This window comes from Oncorhynchus gorbuscha, linkage group LG12, assembly GCF_021184085.1.
Source record: "Oncorhynchus gorbuscha isolate QuinsamMale2020 ecotype Even-year linkage group LG12, OgorEven_v1.0, whole genome shotgun sequence".
In the NCBI taxonomy this organism is placed as follows: Eukaryota; Metazoa; Chordata; class Actinopteri; order Salmoniformes; family Salmonidae; genus Oncorhynchus; species Oncorhynchus gorbuscha.
The window spans coordinates 39486131-39506028 of record NC_060184.1 but is presented as its reverse complement, the minus strand read 5'-3'; the positions used below and the strand labels follow the sequence as shown (position 1 = coordinate 39506028).

General features: G+C 42.7%; 1 protein-coding gene across 3 annotated transcripts in view; it reads left to right on the top strand.

Moving 5' to 3' along the window:
* The window catches only part of LOC123990996 (1-phosphatidylinositol 4,5-bisphosphate phosphodiesterase beta-1-like), a 256259-nt gene that overhangs the window by 181355 nt on the left and 55006 nt on the right, over window positions 1-19898 (top strand). For all 3 annotated transcript variants that reach the window (XR_006830736.1, XM_046292086.1, XM_046292087.1), the window contains exons 10-19: window positions 61-207; window positions 2089-2246; window positions 3079-3161; window positions 4010-4094; window positions 9679-9850; window positions 11364-11450; window positions 12151-12221; window positions 12426-12522; window positions 12796-12880; window positions 13356-13480. Coding sequence is in view for 2 of the 3 variants with exons in the window: in XM_046292086.1 (XP_046148042.1) it covers window positions 61-207; window positions 2089-2246; window positions 3079-3161; window positions 4010-4094; window positions 9679-9850; window positions 11364-11450; window positions 12151-12221; window positions 12426-12522; window positions 12796-12880; window positions 13356-13480 (1110 nt within the window). In the remaining variant the exon portion in view is untranslated. The remainder of the gene's footprint in view (window positions 1-60; window positions 208-2088; window positions 2247-3078; window positions 3162-4009; window positions 4095-9678; window positions 9851-11363; window positions 11451-12150; window positions 12222-12425; window positions 12523-12795; window positions 12881-13355; window positions 13481-19898) is intronic.

The following is a 19898-nucleotide window of genomic DNA, read 5'->3' as shown; positions in this document are numbered from 1 at the left end:
CTACAGCGCAACCGGCTACCCTCTGTAAAGTTGTGTGTTTGTGTGTGTGTGTTCCTACAGGTCAGATCTCAGTGGAGGGCTTCGCCAAGTATCTGAGTAGTGAAGAGAACAGCATCATCCCACCAGAGAAGCTGGACCAGAGTGAAGACATGACCTTACCACTGTCTCATTACTTCATCAACTCCTCCCACAATACCTACCTCACAGGTGGGGCGCCTATTTGGAAACTTTTACTCCAGGTTCTTTATTCAAATACTCTGATTGCTACTAACACCGGGGCTTGAAGGACGTTTTACCTTCCTGTTTCACCTTCCTCTACTGTAAGCCTGTCATCCAACATCAGCCAATAGGGGGCCTTCTCCTCCTGTGTACCTCAGGTGCTTATCCAATCAGCGCTCTCTATGAGGCTGACTTCATTCTTATTCATGAGTTCAACATTTCTTCAGACTGGCATGTGGCAGCAATAAGAATAGAAAACCAAAACTACCAAAGGCCATTCTAGCTACAAAATATGTTATTATTCATATATTGAAATGTATTCCGGGGAGATGGATTGCGCATGAAAGTCTCTCAAATCCATTTTTCCCGGCAGAGGAACATTTGATTTCTTTAATAGGCTAATGTCAAAGACTGAAAAGGGAGAAAATAAATTGAGGTAGATACGCAACGTGTCCTTACATCCCTTGTCAGGTCTTCTTATTCTCATTCTCCCATTGACACGTTGTCTCATTGTATTACACATGAATTAACTAGGCCACGATGAGAAATCATTTCTGGAAGTTACAGAGGAACTTTACAGGGACCTTGGCTTGCCGTGTTGGGGAAGATACTATGAGAATATAGTTCACCAAGCTACCAATGACTTCACACTGGAAGACGTTAAGCTACACTACAGCTACCCTTGAGAAAGATATTGTTTACTTATCTGAAGTTACTTTGAGAAATACATTTTTCATGTGTAAACCCGAAATGTCATAAGCTACAAATTGCAAGAACAAATCACTTGGGGGTGGGGGGGGGGGGTCTTACTGTATTTTAACTTGGCCTATACTGTGTGCGTAATTTAGCTGTGTGCGTAATTTAACATAAAAACAATGTTTAAAGTGAGAATTGGGCAGGTCTGATGCCGAAAAATAAAGGAAATGATTGCCTACTTATAAATGGTAGCTAGCTACACCGCTACATGTCCAAAAAGTTATTAACTACTCAAAACACTACCAAGATTTGAATTGAATCCAACTGAATCCAGCAACAAGTTGCTGCAAAATGTAGATAGATTACTAGTTGAACAGCATGTAGCTCACTACTCCCCAACACTGTTTGCTTGTTCCATGGCAGAGGAAGACAAGGATATTTCCAATAAGTCATTACTGATTCTTTTCTTGTGGCCAGGGTATTATTATTCCTTCACATTGATCCGCCTGTAATCTCCTTCTTATTAGAACTGTGTGTTTCATGCCGTGCTGAAGGCAGAAACTAATTTAGAAGTTAACTTTCCTCTAATGGCGGATGCAGTAATCACCAGGAAGTTGTGTTGTGTTTGTGTGTCCATTCACGCTCCTTAGGAAGAGATCACATTGCATTTGTAGAGGAGCTCAGGGGCGCATCCTGAAGTGCGACACGCAGACACACATACCCACATCCACTCAGACACAGATGTGCCTGCGTCTCGCGTTGACACTGTTGTCTCCGCGCCGGCGGTAATGCGATGCTAATGTCGAGATAATTGCTTTGTTAATGGAGAAAGTGGGGATGAGATCTGCTTGTGTGCTGCGCCGCTGTGTGGAATGCGGTGCTGCTCGTATCCATTTCCCCAATCTAATGGCTAATGTGCTTAATGAGAGCTTGAGATGTGTGGGAATGTCTCGTGTTGACACACAGTAGGACTCCTGGACCTCAGAAGGAAATGATGTGGTTATTAACTGTTGAAAGAGCAATGTGTGTGTGTGTGTGTGTGTGTGTGTGTGTGTGTGTGTGTGTGTGTGTGTGTGTGTGTGTGTGTGTGTGTGTGTGTGTGTGTGTGTGTGTGTGTGTGTGTGTGTGTGTGTGTGTGTGTGTGTGTGTGTGTGTGTGTGTGTGTGTGTGTAGCGGGCCAGCTGGCAGGTAACTCGTCGGTGGAGATGTACCGCCAGGTCCTCCTGTCAGGGTGTCGCTGTATCGAGTTGGACTGCTGGAAGGGACGCACCACCGAAGAAGAACCTGTCATCACACACGGATTCACCATGACAACCGAAATCTCCTTCAAGGTAAACTGTCTGGAACCAGAGCGATAGAGGAGAGAGAGAGAGAGAGAGAGAGAGAGAGAGAGAGAAGGGAGCAAAAGAGAAAAGGAGGGAGAGGGGCGAGGGAGGAAGAGAGGGATGGAAAGAGAAAGAAAGCAACCGATTGTTTGAGTAACAGGGACACAGAGGGAGCGATCTGTGTGGTGTTTAGTATGGCAGAGAGCAACAGGAGAGAGGGGAGGAGAGAATAATTGAAGCACGGAGGGGTGGAGGAGAGAAGCAGAGGGAAGAATGAATAAGCCCAGGGAGAGGAGAGGAGGAAAGGAGGGAGGGAGGGAGCCAGGCCTAGGGTGGAGAAGAGATTGATTGATAGAGGAGAATTTAGTCTTTAATGGGAGAACTAAGTGCAAGAGAAGTTGGATTGAGAGTAAAATAAAAATGTGTAAGTGGACTGGTAGAGGGAACGAGAGACGGAGAGAGAGTAGGGGAAGTGTGTGTGATAGGCACAGAGGTAAAGCTATTAAGTGCATTAAATGCATTAGTGTTTGTAAAATGGTTGTACATTTCACTTAACCACTTCATCTTAACACTCCCTATCAGATGTTCAATGAGTCAACAAGCTCTACACCAGTTGCTCTCCACATCACTGTAAATACTGTATAATATCAATATTGTACTTCAAATATTCCTATATATTTTGGTTTAGCCTGACCAAAGGTCATTTAGTTAAGTGTTGATGACACACATCTATGAAACTAGACTCACCAATTCTGATCAGCGATCACATTCATTGATCTTTGCTCCCATTGGTCATTGACCAGCTCTGACACCCTGTCTGTCTGTTCTGCGTCTACAGGAAGTGATTGAGGCCATAGCAGAGTGTGCCTTCAAGACCTCCCCTTTCCCTGTCATCCTCTCCTTTGAGAACCACGTGGACTCGTAAGTCAACAACTCTCACGGGCTCTGTGTGTTATCCAGAGTTTACCTTTGTTTGATGTCTTTGATGAATGTACACACCACCAACGTTCCCATTTGTTTAACCTCAGTTCACACTGTGATTCTGAACCTCTGTGCGTCTACAGTTATGTTAGTGCCATTTTAACTGCCATGCTAATGCTCGCCGCTCTTATGTCATGCGCTAATTAGCTGTATGCTAATGCTAGCCAGTCGTAGAGTAGGGCATTAGCTAATAGCTACATGGTAATACTAGCTACTCTGAAGCCATTAGCTAGCTACATGCTAATGTACGGAAGGTGGTTTGGTGAGCCACGTTTGCATGGTGAGTAACCCTGCCTGAGACTTGAAGACTTGCGTTAGCTCCCCGGCGCGCGAACACAATCCTGTGGCATGCATGAGACCCAGGTTGGAACTGTAGTTTGGTCACATTGGGGTCGTGCTCCAGATGGGTGTCTGCAAGGAGTAGGTCACAGAGGGATAAAGTGTGACTTAGCCCAGGTCATCTGTTGAACCACACTCGCACGATGTGTGACCTTGCCTGAGACTTGCGTTAGCTTCCCCCGGACAACCAGGTTCGAATCCCAAACAGTCATAGTAACTATCCACTCCAATAGTCGATGTCGAAATACTAACATTAGGCCACTGTGAGGTGATTGTAAGGGTGTTAACGATGTGTGTGTGTGTGTGTGTGTGTGTGTGTGTGTGTGTGTGTGTGTGTGTGTGTGTGTGTGTGTGTGTGTGTGTGTGTGTGTGTGTGTGTGTGTGTGTGTGTGTGTGTGTGTGTGTGTGTGTGTGTGTGTGTGTGTGTGTGTGTGTGTGTTGCCTCCCAGGCCCAAGCAGCAGGCCAAGATGGCGGAGTACTGCAGATCAATATTTGGAGACATGTTACTGACCGACCCTCTGGAGAAGTACCCTGTAAGTACAGAAGGCACAGTCATGTTCACACACTATACACACGCATTGTCGTAGGCACAGTTCTAGACACCATTATGGCAAGTACCTGTGAGTGTGGAGTGTTCCTCACCATTGAGCAGCCGTCTGAACAGCCTCATGTGGACTAAACCTAGAAGTTTACCCTGCATCTATCCTATCTATCTATCTATCTATCTCTCGCTCTCTCAATTCAATTCAAGGGGCTTTATTGGCATGGGTAACATTGCCATCTCTCGCTACCTACCTACCTACCTACCTACCTACCTACCTACCTACCTACCTACCTACCTACCTACCTACCTGTCTATCTCTCTCTCACCCTTCCATCTCCCTTTATAAGAACATACCCGTTTCACCTGTCTGCAATTACAATCACATTTTTACATTTACATTTAAGTCATTTAGCAGACGCTCTTATCCAGAGCGACTTACAAATTGATGCATTCACCTTATGACATCCAGTGGAACAACCACTTTACAATAGTGCATCTAAATATTTTAAGGGGGGTGAGAAGGATTACTTTATCCTATCCTAGGTATTCCTTAAAGAGGTGGGGTTTCAGGTGTCTCCGGAAGGTGGTGATTGACTCCGCTGTCCTGGCGTCGTGAGGGAGTTTGTTCCACCATTGGGGAGCCAGAGCAGCGAACAGTTTTGACTGAGCTGAGCGGGAACTGTACTTCCTCAGTGGTAGGGAGGCGAGCAGGCCAGAGGTGGATGAACGCAGTGCCCTTATTTGGGTGTAGGGCCTGATCAGAGCCTGGAGGTACTGAGGTGCCGTTCCCCTCACAGCTCCGTAGGCAAGCACCATGGTCTTGTAGCGGATGCGAGCTTCAACTGGAAGCCAGTGGAGAGAGCGGAGGAGCGGGGTGACGTGAGAGAACTTGGGAAGGTTGAACACTAGACGGGCTGCGGCGTTCTGGATGAGTTGTAGGGTTTAATGGCACAGGCAGGGAGCCCAGCCAACAGCGAGTTGCAGTAATCCAGACGGGAGATGACAAGTGCCTGGATTAGGACCTGCGCCGCTTCCTGTGTGAGGCAGGGTCGTACTCTGCGGATGTTGTAGAGCATGAACCTACAGGAACGGGCCACCGCCTTGATGTTAGTTGAGAACGACAGTTTGTTGTCCAGGATCACGCCAAGGTTCTTAGCGCTCTGGGAGGAGGACACAATGGAGTTGTCAACCGTGATGGCGAGATCATGGAACGGGCAGTCCTTCCCCGGGAGGAAGAGCAGCTCCGTCTTGCCGAAGTTCAGCTTGAGGTGGTGATCCGTCATCCACACTGATATGTCTGCCAGACATGCAGAGATGCGATTCGCCACCTGGTCATCAGAAGGGGGAAAGGAGAAGATTAATTGTGTGTCGTCTGCATAGCAATGATAGGAGAGACCATGTGAGGTTATGACAGAGCCAAGTGACTTGGTGTATAGCGAGAATAGGAGAGGGCCTAGAACAGAGCCCTGGGGGACACCAGTGGTGAGAGCGCGTGGTGAGGAGACAGATTCTCGCCACGCCACCTGGTAGGAGCGACCTGTCAGGTAGGACGCAATCCAAGCGTGGGCCGCGCCGGAGATGCCCAACTCGGAGAGGGTGGAGAGGAGGATCTGATGGTTCACAGTATCGAAGGCAGCCGATAGGTCTAGAAGGATGAGAGCAGAGGAGAGAGAGTTAGCTTTAGCGGTGCGGAGCGCCTCCGTGATACAGAGAAGAGCAGTCTCAGTTGAATGACTAGTCTTGAAACCTGACTGATTTGGATCAAGAAGGTCATTCTGAGAGAGATAGCGGGAGAGCTGACCAAGGACGGCACGTTCAAGAGTTTTGGAGAGAAAAGAAAGAAGGGATACTGGTCTGTAGTTGTTGACATCGGAGGGATCGAGTGTAGGTTTTTTCAGAAGGGGTGCAACTCTCGCTCTCTTGAAGACGGAAGGGACGTAGCCAGCGGTCAGGGATAAGTTGATGAGCGAGGTGAGGTAAGGGAGAAGGTCTCCGGAAATGGTCTGGAGAAGAGAGGAGGGGATAGGGTCGAGCGGGCAGGTTGTTGGGCGGCCGGCCGTCACAAGACGCGAGATTTCATCTGGAATCACATGGTTCTCTCCCTCCCTATCAATCAGACCCTTACCCGGCTATCAGAGGCTAAACTGCATATGGGCAGTCTCTCATGGTGGAATGAATGGAGATGGGTTACCGTGCATGTGTGTTGTGTTACGGGGGTAATCCGTATGCTGTATTTGTAGGAAACCCTTTATCTACCCCCCCCCAGTTGCCATGGCTACCAGTGAAAAGCTTGCATTGTCCCTTTGTGGAGGAACTTTTTCTTCCGAGCCCATTCTTATGTAACGACAATCGAACGCACGAACGCACTCACAAGCACAGACGAGGACACAGAGACACCTACAGTTACCATCCGTCCCTTTAATCAGCAGTGAACTGTTAGTCTTCCCTGGTGGAATGAAGAAACCTAACTTTAGTGTGTGTGTGTGTGTGTGTGTGTGTGTGTGTGTGTGTGTGTGTGTGTGTGTGTGTGTGTGTGTGTGTGTGTGTGTGTGTGTGTGTGTGTGTGTGTGTGTGTGTGTGTGTGTGTGTGTGTGTGTGTGTGTGTGTGTGTGTGTGTGTGTGTGTGTGTGTGTGCATAAGCCCTCCCAGTGAATGATTTGTTATCAGAGCAGTACTTTCTGAAAAGAGGTAGAGAGAGAGAGTCGGATATCCACTATCGAGTGAGTGATAAGTGGGCACAAAGAACAAAATGCCAACTTCTCCCACTAGCTTCCGAGGTGCTTCCGTTTAAGGGGGAAATGCTCAACTCGCTTTCGAAGACAAGTGGATATGGCAGATGCTCATATCAAGTGTGATGCTGTTGAACCTTTTACTGCAGGGAGCTAAATCAGGGTCACACAAAGTGTTTCTTGGTAGTCTTAAACACATCTACTTTGAAAACAAAGTATAGACCTCACACACATGGTTGAGGGCTTAAAGAAAGAAGACACATGTACCACGTCAGATATAGAGTTGAAATGTATTCAATTATGAGTTGGCATTCCAATATTACACTTTATATAGATCACAGAAGACTGAGATATTGACATAGAAACACCGGATCGTCTTTGTTAAATCTTTGTGTGTTTCGTATTAATGATGAAATTCTAAAAGGCATTAATAACATTCCATCCATGAGGCCACGAGAGGTTTTGGTCATTGACTGCAAGGAAAGGGCCGCAGCTCAGGAAGTTGTTAAGTGTATGTGCGGGCCCATGTGCACGCCTGCATGCTTGCGTGTGATAACAGAATCCGTCTTCTAGTGCGCCATCATTAATTGGCATCAGCAGTGTGATCCAGCAGAACAGAAATGTATCACATGAATTAACCAGTGTTGTGCTTTCTCAAGCCTGCTCTCTAGAGAGAGAAAGTGTTTGTGGATACACTCCCACTCTCCCCAAAGGAAGCATATTCAGGAGTGTAGAACGATTTGAAGCTGCAAACTAAACGCTTTTGAAGCTGCAAACTAAACGCTTTTGAAGCTGTAAACTAAACACTTTTGAAGCTGTAGACTAAACACTTTTGAAGCTGTAGACTAAACACTTTTGAAGCTGTAGACTAAACGCTTTTGAAGCTGTAAACTAAACACTTTTGAAGCTGTAGACTAAACGCTTTTGAAGCTGCAAACTAAACGCTTTTGAAGCTGTAAACTAAACACTTTTGAAGCTGTAGACTAAACGCTTTTGAAGCTGCAAACTAAATGCTTTTGAAGCTGCAAACTAAACACTTTTGAAGCTGTAGACTAAATGCTTTTGAAGCTGCAAACTAAATGCTTTTGAAGCTGCAAACTAAACGCTTTTGAAGCTGTAAACTAAATGCTTTTGAAGCTGTAAACTAAACACTTGAAGCTGTAAACTAAACGCTTTTGAAGCTGTAAACTAAACGCTTTTGAAGCTGTAAACTAAACACTTCTGAAGCGGTAAACTAAACACTTTTGAAGCTGTAAACTAAACACTTTTGAAGCTGTAAAATAAACGCTTTTGAAGCTGTAAACTAAACACTTTTGAAGCTGTAAACTAAATGTTTTTGAAGCTGTAAACTAAACACTTTTGAAGCTGTAGACTAAACACTTTTGAAGCTGTAGACTAAACGCTTTTGAAGCTGCAAACTAAACGCTTTTGAAGCTGTAAACTAAACGCTTTTGAAGCTGTAAACTAAACACTTCAGAAGCTGTAAACTAAACAATTTTGAAGCTGTAAACTAAATGCTTTTGAAGCTGTAAACTAAACACTTTTGAAGCTGTAGACTAAACGCTTTTGAAGCTGTAAACTAAACACTTTTGAAGCTGTAGACTAAACGCTTTTGAAGCTGCAAACTAAACGCTTTTGAAGCTGTAAACTAAACACTTTTGAAGCTGTAGACTAAACGCTTTTGAAGCTGCAAACTAAATGCTTTTGAAGCTGCAAACTAAACACTTTTGAAGCTGTAGACTAAATGCTTTTGAAGCTGCAAACTAAATGCTTTTGAAGCTGCAAACTAAACGCTTTTGAAGCTGTAAACTAAACGCTTTTGAAGCTGTAAACTAAACACTTGAAGCCGTAAACTAAACGCTTTTGAAGCTGTAAACTAAACGCTTTTGAAGCTGTAAACTAAACACTTCTGAAGCTGTAAACTAAACACTTTTGAAGCTGTAAACTAAACACTTTTGAAGCTGTAAAATAAACGCTTTTGAAGCTGTAAACTAAACACTTTTGAAGCTGTAAACTAAATGGTTTTGAAGCTGTAAACTAAACACTTTTGAAGCTGTAGACTAAACACTTTTGAAGCTGTAGACTAAACGCTTTTGAAGCTGCAAACTAAACGCTTTTGAAGCTGTAAACTAAACGCTTTTGAAGCTGTAAACTAAACACTTCAGAAGCTGTAAACTAAACACTTTTGAAGCTGTAAACTAAATGCTTTTGAAGCTGTAAACTAAACACTTTTGAAGCTGTAAACTAAACGCTTTTGAAGCTGTAAACTAAACACTTTTGAAGCTGTAAACTAAATGTTTTTGAAGCTGTAAACTAAACACTTTTGAAGCTGTAGACTAAACGCTTTTGAAGCTGCAAACTAAACGCTTTTGAAGCTGTAAACTAAGCGCTTTTGAAGCTGTAAACTAAACGCTTTTGAAGCTGTAAACTAAACACTTCAGAAGCTGTAAACTAAACACTTTTGAAGCTGTAAAATAAACACTTTTGAAGCTGTAAACTAAACACTTTTGAAGCTGTAAACTAAACACTTTTGAAGCTGTAAACTAAACACTTTTGAAGCTGTAAACTAAACACACTGCCAAACCAACTTGTAATGTCCTTTTTTTCATTCAGTTCACTAAGCCTTTCACACTATGACCAGCAACTTCTCATCGTCACAACACTAAATTTGTTTTGATACCCTTGCCGACCACACACACCCACCAACATCATCATCAGTAGGACCTTTGCTTGCGTGTTATTTTCACGTAAAGAGTAACTCCTCCTCTCTCCCTCTCTCGCTCCCTCTCTCTCTCAATCTCTCGCGCCCTCTCTCTCCCTTCACCCCTCTCTCGTTGTCTCTAGTTGGAACCAGGTGTGCACCTGCCCAGTCCTATGGATCTGACGGGAAAGATTCTGGTGAAGAACAAGAAGAAACACATCAAGACATCGAGCACCAAGAAGAAACTGTCAGAGCAGGCCTCCAACACGTACAGCGACTCATCCAGTGTGCATGAGCCTTCTTCTCCCAGCACAGGTATGGGACACACACACAGCAGCAGCTGCAGAAAAACACGTCTCTTGTCGGCCGTTCACACACAGAGGGTGGTTATTTGGTTTATAATTAAGTGAAACGCTGCGAGTCAGCAGAAGTGCCGGTGGGAGAATTGCTTGCCAATCATAAATCCTACATCTTGTAGTAAGAGATGGCTGTAGTTGCTCATCCATCGCTTTCATGGCCCTCTCCATCAGTGAGCTGTGTTATTGACTATTTCATATACTCATACACTCCCAGTCCCACCCCAGGCACACACACTCACTGGTGGGGCCAAAACTCTAGCTCTGGTGCACATGCATGTATATCAACCTAGGCCAGCCTGCCTGCTTGCTTTCATGTGTGTGAGTGTGTGCTGGCTTCCGTGTATTTTTTGTGTGTGCGCGTGTGCGTGTGTGTGTGTATGTATGTATGTGTGTGTGTGTGTCAGGGTTAGTTTTATAACTACCCAGTAGACAGCCCTGCTGTACCAGGGCCAGGCAAGCGGGCAGGATCGATGCTCTTAGCATTCCCCTTCACACAGAATCACCCGGCATCCATCAACAGCAGCCTACTGGGGCTTCCAGCCACGCGCCACACTCATACACTAGTACACACTGCCCCCTGCTGGTAGGCTCACAGACACACACTATGTCCCACACTACTGCAGTCCATGCTGATTTCTGAAGGATTTCACAGACAAATCAAATCACATTTTATTCGACACATGCAGGTGTAACTAACAGTGAATTCTTACAGGCCCTTTCCAACAATGCAAAGAGAAATAATAGAAAAGTAATAACACATAATAAATATAATAATAAAAGTAATAATAAATACAGAATTAGTAGCGATAACTTGGCTATATACACGGGGTACCAGCATCAAGTCGATGTGCAGGAGTACGAGGTAATTGAGATAGATATGTAGGGATAAAACGATTAGACAACAGGATCGATAAGAAACAGCAGCAGCGTATGTGATTAGGCAATTTAACTAACTATTTAGCAGTCTATTTAGCAGTCTATTTAGCAGTCTCCCACGAAGGTTCACTTGGGTTGAGATCTGGCTACTGAGACACACACAGCCTTTAAGCCATATGCTCCTCCGAGACCCCTCTTTCAAAGTCATGGAGATCTCTTCTTCTAGACATGGTAGCCAGAATAATGGGCAACTGGGCATTTTTATACATGACCCTAAGCATGATGGGATATTAACCACTCAATTAACTCAGGAACCAGACCTGTTTGGAAGCGCCTGCTTTCAATATCCTCATTTACTCAAGTGTTTCCTTTATTTTGTCAGTTACCTGTATATCCCGTGGGAGCTGGTGGAGGGAGAAATCCTTGGGACGGCGTCATTGTGATGGCTGGAATGGAAATAGTTTCCATGTGTTTGATACACTTCCATTCATTACAGTTCGGCCATTACACTGAGCCCATCCTCCGATTTCAGGAGACACCAGCCTGCACTGTGTATATCACATATTGGTTACTCCTTATTTGTTGTCCACCAGGGTCGGCCAACCAGGAGATGACCGAGTCCTCCCAGCCTCTAGAGGTCGCTGAGCTCAGCCTCCGACCACAGGGCAGGAAGTCCATTGGTGAGTCATGCCCATGGTCACACCATCAGATAGATACCCCTCAGTTACCTGGTCCTAAAACAACTCTTAGTAGCCTTAGTTCTATAACCTATTCCAGGGTTTCCCAAAATCGGTCCTCAGGTGCCCCTGTGGTGCACGTTTTGGGTTTTGACCTACTGCTACACAGCTCATTCAAATGATCAATTAATCATCAAGCTTTGATGATTTTAATCAGTTGTGTAGTGCCAGGGCAAAAAACTAAACATGCACCCCATGGGGTCCCCAGGACAGAGTTTGGGGAACGCTGACCTAGTCACTTCCTCAGTTTCTTCCTGTCCCTATTCCCTTTCCCTAGCTCCTTCCCTTAATTCATTTTCCTATCCTATCTAGGGTTGCATGCTGGGAACTTTCAATAAATTCCCTGATTTTCCACAAAATCCAACCGGGATTTCAGGAAAACCAGGGAATTTATTGAAAGTTTCCAGAATTTTACAACCCTGTCCCAAGCTCCCGTCCCCCTTTTCCTTTCCCTAACGTACCCATGGTGCAAGCTGCCGTAAACCCACAAAAAGGCTGGGTGGATCTGTCCCCATATTGCTTACACCTTCATTCACCCCGTTCAGAACTCCAAACCCTGGCGGTTGCTTTCTGACAATACAGCCTTCAGAAATCACTAGCATGTAGCCAGAGAAGCTAACTTAAACCTGCCCTTGTCTTTCAGGTGAAGTTGAGGCAGAGAGTGACGATGATGATGATGACGATGATGAATGCAAGAAGGGGTCCATGGATGAGGTAAGTAGCCCATCTTCCTTCTTTCTCCAGCAGCCTCGGGTGTCTCCTGTTTAATGTGTGCTGAGGCTGCCCCCTAGTGGAGATTCACAGAAAGACACTTTTACTCTTGAGCTATGTCCCGACCGTCAAACAAGGAGAGTAAAGGAGGAGAGACAAGAGGAGGCTGTTCTCTCTCTAACCGTGTGTCGTGTGATCCTCCTTCAGGGTACAGCGGGCAGCGAGGCGTTTGCCACAGAGGAGATGTCCAACCTGGTCAGTTATGTCCAGCCAGTCAAATTTAACTCTTTCGAGGCCTCCAAAAGTAAGCCTTTCACTCCTGATCACAACTCAACACCTATTTAGACCAGACCTGTTCCAAAGAACAACACCATACACACTCATTTGAATATTCCATGTGATTGTGAACCACAGGTTTTTGGCACTGTGAATACACTATCTCAAGTTAGTTGTTCTGTTACAGATTCACTCTTTCAAATGTTGCTGCATGTTTTTTTTTTTAAAACAACAACTAGTAGAATCAATTCCGTAAGTTATGCCATTTTCAACATGAATTTGCCGATCAATCCATTTCCAGAGATCAATCGGAGCTACCAGATGTCATCGTTCGTGGAGACCAAAGCCTTGGAGCAACTCACCAAGTCACCTGTGGAGTTTGTCGAGTATCCTTCCCACTCTGTGTGGATGATTGACGTAAAATGTCTGTTCAAATCTTTTCCATTTTTTGAAACTCTCCCGAGTGAAGAAGTACCTCAACAACAATGTGAACTTGTAAATCACCTTCCCTGGTGAAGTAAAAGTAGGGAGACTGGGGATCAAAGTAACACTTATAGGCGTATGCTCACTACGAAAATATTATTTGAGATAGATTAATCATATTTCTATACAAAACAAATGTGTCAATAAATGAAAAACGAATTGATGGATTTTGAAAAAAACTTCTTAGGCTCGTAGTAATACTAACCAAGCATTAGCACGTAACAGTTATTTCTAATTTGAGTTGAGTTATTAAGCTGTTACATCAGACCCCGTGTCACTTTGTTCCCCGGTCTCCCCTATCCGTGTAAGTGCTAGATATCTCAGTGCAGAAGGTAAAACCCCTCTCCAGATGTCCCCTCCTTAACGGAGCGTGTTCAGGTATAACAAGCTGCAGCTGAGTCGTATCTACCCTAAAGGCACCAGAGTAGACTCCTCCAACTATAATCCTCAGCTCTTCTGGAATGCAGGCTGTCAACTGGTGGCCCTGAACTTCCAGACAATAGGTAAGACCTGATTCATTTCACACTAGGCAATAGGGAAGACCTGATTCATTTCACACTAGACAATAGGTAAGACCTGATTAATTTCACACTAGACAATAGGTAAGACCTGATTCATTTCACACTAGGCAATAGGTAAGACCTGATTCATTTCACACTAGACAATAGGTAAGACCTGATTCATTTCACACTAGACAATAGGTAAAACCTGATTCATTTCACACTAGACAATAAGTAAGACCTGATTCATTTCACACTAGACAATAAGTAAGACCTGATTCATTTCACACTAGACAATAGGGAAGACCTGATTCATTTCACACTAGACAATAAGGAAGACCTGATTCATTTCACACTAGACAATAGGTAAGACCTGATTCGTTTCACACTAGACAATAGGGAAGACCTGATTCATTTCACACTAGACAATAGGTAAGAACTGATTCATTTCACACTAGACAATAAGTAAGACCTGATTCATTTCACACTAGACAATAAGTAAGACCTGATTCATTTCACACTAGACAATAAGTAAGACCTGATTCATTTCACACTAGACAATAAGTAAGACCTGATTCATTTCACACTAGACAATAAGTAAGACCTGATTAGTTTCACACTAGAGAGTAGGTAAGACCTGATTAATTTCACACTAGACAGTAGGTAAGACCTGATTCATTTCACACTAGGCCATAGGTAAGACCTGATTCACTTCCCACTAGGCCACAGGTAAGACCTGATTCACTTCCCACTAGACCACAGGTAAGACCTGATTCATTTCACACTAGACCATAGGTAAGACCTGATTCATTTCACCCTAGACAATAGGTAAGACATGATTCGTTTCACACTAGACCATAGGTAAGACATGATTCGTTTCACACTAGACCATAGGTAAGACATGATTCGTTTCACACTAGACAGTAGGTAAGACCTGATTCGTTTCACACTAGACAGTAGGTAAGACCTGATTCGTTTCACACTAGACAGTAGATAAGACCTGATTCGTTTCACACTAGACCATAGCTAAGACCTGATTCGTTTCACACTAGACAATAGGTAAGACATGATTCATTTCACACTAGACCATAGGTAAGACATGATTCATTTCACACTAGACAATAGGTAAGACATGATTCGTTTCACACTAGACAGTAGGTAAGACCTGATTCATTTCACACTAGACAATAGGTAAGACATGATTCGTTTCACACTAGACCATAGGTAAGACCTGATTCATTTCACACTAGACCATAGGTAAGACCTGATTCATTTCACACTAGACAATAGGTAAGACATGATTCGTTTCACACTAGACCATAGGTAAGACATGATTCATTTCACACTAGACAGTAGGTAAGACCTGATTCATTTCACACTAGACAATAGGTAAGACCTGATTCATTTCACACTAGACAATAGGTAAGACATGATTCGTTTCACACTAGACCATAGGTAAGACATGATTCGTTTCACACTAGACAGTAGGTAAGACCTGATTCGTTTCACAATAGACAGTAGGTAAGACCTGATTCGTTTCACACTAGACAGTAGGTAAGACCTGATTCGTTTCACACTAGACAGTAGGTAAGACCTGATTCGTTTCACACTAGACAGTAGGTAAGACCTGATTCATTTCACACTAGACAATAGGTAAGACATGATTCGTTTCACACTAGACCATAGGTAAGACATGATTCGTTTCACACTAGACAGTAGATAAGACCTGATTCGTTTCACACTAGACAGTAGGTAAGACCTGATTCGTTTCACACTAGACAGTAGATAAGACATGATTCGTTTCACACTAGACCATAGGTAAGACCTGATTCATTTCACACTAGACCATAGGTAAGACCTGATTCATTTCACACTAGACCATAGGTAAGACATGATTCGTTTCACACTAGACAGTAGGTAAGACCTGATTCGTTTCACACTAGACAGTAGGTAAGACCTGATTCGTTTCACACTAGACAGTAGGTAAGACCTGATTCGTTTCACACTAGACAGTAGGTAAGACCTGATTCATTTCACACTAGACAATAGGTAAGACATGATTCGTTTCACACTAGACCATAGGTAAGACATGATTCGTTTCACACTAGACAGTAGATAAGACCTGATTCGTTTCACACTAGACAGTAGGTAAGACCTGATTCGTTTCACACTAGACAGTAGATAAGACCTGATTCGTTTCACACTAGACAGTAGGTAAGACCTGATTCGTTTCACACTAGACAATAAGTAAGACATGATTCGTTTCACACTAGACCATAGATAAGACCTGATTCATTTCACACTAGACAATAAGTAAGACCTGATTCGTTTCACACTAGACAATAAGTAAGACCTGATTCGTTTCACACTAGACAATAAGTAAGACCTGATTCGTTTCACACTAGACAATAAATAAGACCTGATTCGTTTCACACTAGACAGTAGGTAAGACCTGATTCGTTTCACACTAGACAGTAGATAAGACCTGATTCGTTTCACACTAGACAGTAGGTAAGACCTGATTCGTTTCACACTAGACAATAGGTAAGACCTGATTCGTTTCACACTAGACAGTAGATAAGACCTGATTCATTTCACACTAGACAGTAGGAGAAGACCTGATTCGTTTCACACTAGACAATAGGTAAGACCTGATTCATTTCACACTAGACAATAGGTAAGACATGATTCGTTTCACACTAGACCATAGCTAAGACCTGATTCGTTTCACACTAGACAATAGGTAAGACATGATTCGTTTCACACTAGACCATAGGTAAGACATGATTCATTTCACACTAGATAATAGGTAAGACATGATTCGTTTCACACTAGACCATAGGTAAGACATGATTCATTTCACACTAGACAGTAGGTAAGACCTGATTCATTTCACACTAGACAGTAGGTAAGACCTGATTCGTTTCACACTAGACAGTAGGTAAGACCTGATTCGTTTCACACTAGACAATAGGTAAGACATGATTCGTTTCACACTAGACCATAGGTAAGACCTGATTCATTTCACACTAGACAATAGGTAAGACATGATTCGTTTCACACTAGACCATAGGTAAGACATGATTCATTTCACACTAGACAGTAGGTAAGACCTGATTCATTTCACACTAGACAATAGGTAAGACCTGATTCATTTCACACTAGACAATAGGTAAGACATGATTCGTTTCACACTAGACCATAGCTAAGACCTGATTCGTTTCACACTAGACAATAGGTAAGACATGATTCGTTTCACACTAGACCATAGGTAAGACATGATTCATTTCACACTAGATAATAGGTAAGACATGATTCGTTTCACACTAGACCATAGGTAAGACATGATTCATTTCACACTAGACAGTAGGTAAGACCTGATTCATTTCACACTAGACAATAGGTAAGACCTGATCATTTCACACTAGACAATAGGTAAGACATGATTCGTTTCACACTAGACCATAGCTAAGACCTGATTCGTTTCACACTAGACAATAGGTAAGACATGATTCGTTTCACACTAGACCATAGGTAAGACATGATTCATTTCACACTAGATAATAGGTAAGACATGATTCGTTTCACACTAGATAATAGGTAAGACCTGATTCATTTCACACTAGACAATAGGTAAGACATGATTCGTTTCACACTAGACCATAGGTAAGACATGATTCATTTCACACTAGACCATAGGTAAGACCTGATTCATTTCACACTAGACAATAGGTAAGACATGATTCGTTTCACACTAGACCATAGGTAAGACATGATTCGTTTCACACTAGACAGTAGGTAAGACCTTATTCGTTTCACACTAGACAGTAGGTAAGACCTGATTCGTTTCACACTAGACCATAGGTAAGACATGATTCATTTCACACTAGACAGTAGGTAAGACCTGATTCGTTTCACACTAGACAGTAGGTAAGACCTGATTCGTTTCACACTAGACAGTAGGTAAGACCTGATTCGTTTCACACTAGACAGTAGGTAAGACCTGATTCATTTCACACTAGACAATAGGTAAGACATGATTCGTTTCACACTAGACCATAGGTAAGACATGATTCGTTTCACACTAGACAGTAGATAAGACCTGATTCGTTTCACACTAGACAGTAGGTAAGACCTGATTCGTTTCACACTAGACAGTAGATAAGACCTGATTCGTTTCACACTAGACAGTAGGTAAGACCTGATTCGTTTCACACTAGACAATAAGTAAGACATGATTCGTTTCACACTAGACCATAGATAAGACCTGATTCATTTCACACTAGACAATAAGTAAGACCTGATTCGTTTCACACTAGACAATAAGTAAGACCTGATTCGTTTCACACTAGACAATAAGTAAGACCTGATTCGTTTCACACTAGACAATAAATAAGACCTGATTCGTTTCACACTAGACCATAGGTAAGACCTGATTCGTTTCACACTAGACAGTAGATAAGACCTGATTCGTTTCACACTAGACAGTAGGTAAGACCTGATTCGTTTCACACTAGACAATAGGTAAGACCTGATTCGTTTCACACTAGACAGTAGATAAGACCTGATTCATTTCACACTAGACAGTAGGAGAAGACCTGATTCGTTTCACACTAGACAATAGGTAAGACCTGATTCATTTCACACTAGACAATAGGTAAGACATGATTCGTTTCACACTAGACCATAGCTAAGACCTGATTCGTTTCACACTAGACAATAGGTAAGACATGATTCGTTTCACACTAGACCATAGGTAAGACATGATTCATTTCACACTAGATAATAGGTAAGACATGATTCGTTTCACACTAGACCATAGGTAAGACATGATTCATTTCACACTAGACAGTAGGTAAGACCTGATTCATTTCACACTAGACAGTAGGTAAGACCTGATTCGTTTCACACTAGACAGTAGGTAAGACCTGATTCGTTTCACACTAGACAATAGGTAAGACATGATTCGTTTCACACTAGACCATAGGTAAGACCTGATTCATTTCACACTAGACAATAGGTAAGACATGATTCGTTTCACACTAGACCATAGGTAAGACATGATTCATTTCACACTAGACAGTAGGTAAGACCTGATTCATTTCACACTAGACAATAGGTAAGACCTGATTCATTTCACACTAGACAATAGGTAAGACATGATTCGTTTCACACTAGACCATAGCTAAGACCTGATTCGTTTCACACTAGACAATAGGTAAGACATGATTCGTTTCACACTAGACCATAGGTAAGACATGATTCATTTCACACTAGATAATAGGTAAGACATGATTCGTTTCACACTAGACCATAGGTAAGACATGATTCATTTCACACTAGACAGTAGGTAAGACCTGATTCATTTCACACTAGACAATAGGTAAGACCTGATCATTTCACACTAGACAATAGGTAAGACATGATTCGTTTCACACTAGACCATAGCTAAGACCTGATTCGTTTCACACTAGACAATAGGTAAGACATGATTCGTTTCACACTAGACCATAGGTAAGACATGATTCATTTCACACTAGATAATAGGTAAGACATGATTCGTTTCACACTAGATAATAGGTAAGACCTGATTCATTTCACACTAGACAATAGGTAAGACATGATTCGTTTCACACTAGACCATAGGTAAGACATGATTCATTTCACACTAGACCATAGGTAAGACCTGATTCATTTCACACTAGACAATAGGTAAGACATGATTCGTTTCACACTAGACCATAGGTAAGACATGATTCGTTTCACACTAGACAGTAGGTAAGACCTTATTCGTTTCACACTAGACAGTAGGTAAGACCTGATTCGTTTCACACTAGACCATAGGTAAGACCTGATTCGTTTCACACTAGACAGTAGGTAAGACCTGATTCGTTTCACACTAGACAGTAGGTAAGACCTGATTCGTTTCACACTAGACAATAGGTAAGACATGATTCGTTTCACACTAGACCATAGGTAAGACCTGATTCATTTCACACTAGACAATAGGTAAGACATGATTCGTTTCACACTAGACCATAGCTAAGACCTGATTCGTTTCACACTAGACAATAGGTAAGACATGATTCGTTTCACACTAGACCATAGGTAAGACATGATTCATTTCACACTAGACAATAGGTAAGACATGATTCGTTTCACACTAGACAGTAGGTAAGACCTGATTCGTTTCACACTAGACAATAGGTAAGACCTGATTCGTTTCACACTAGACAGTAGATAAGACCTGATTCATTTCACACTAGACAGTAGAGAAGACCTGATTCGTTTCACACTAGACAATAGGTAAGACCTGATTCATTTCACACTAGACAATAGGTAAGACATGATTCGTTTCACACTAGACCATAGCTAAGACCTGATTCGTTTCACACTAGACAATAGGTAAGACATGATTCGT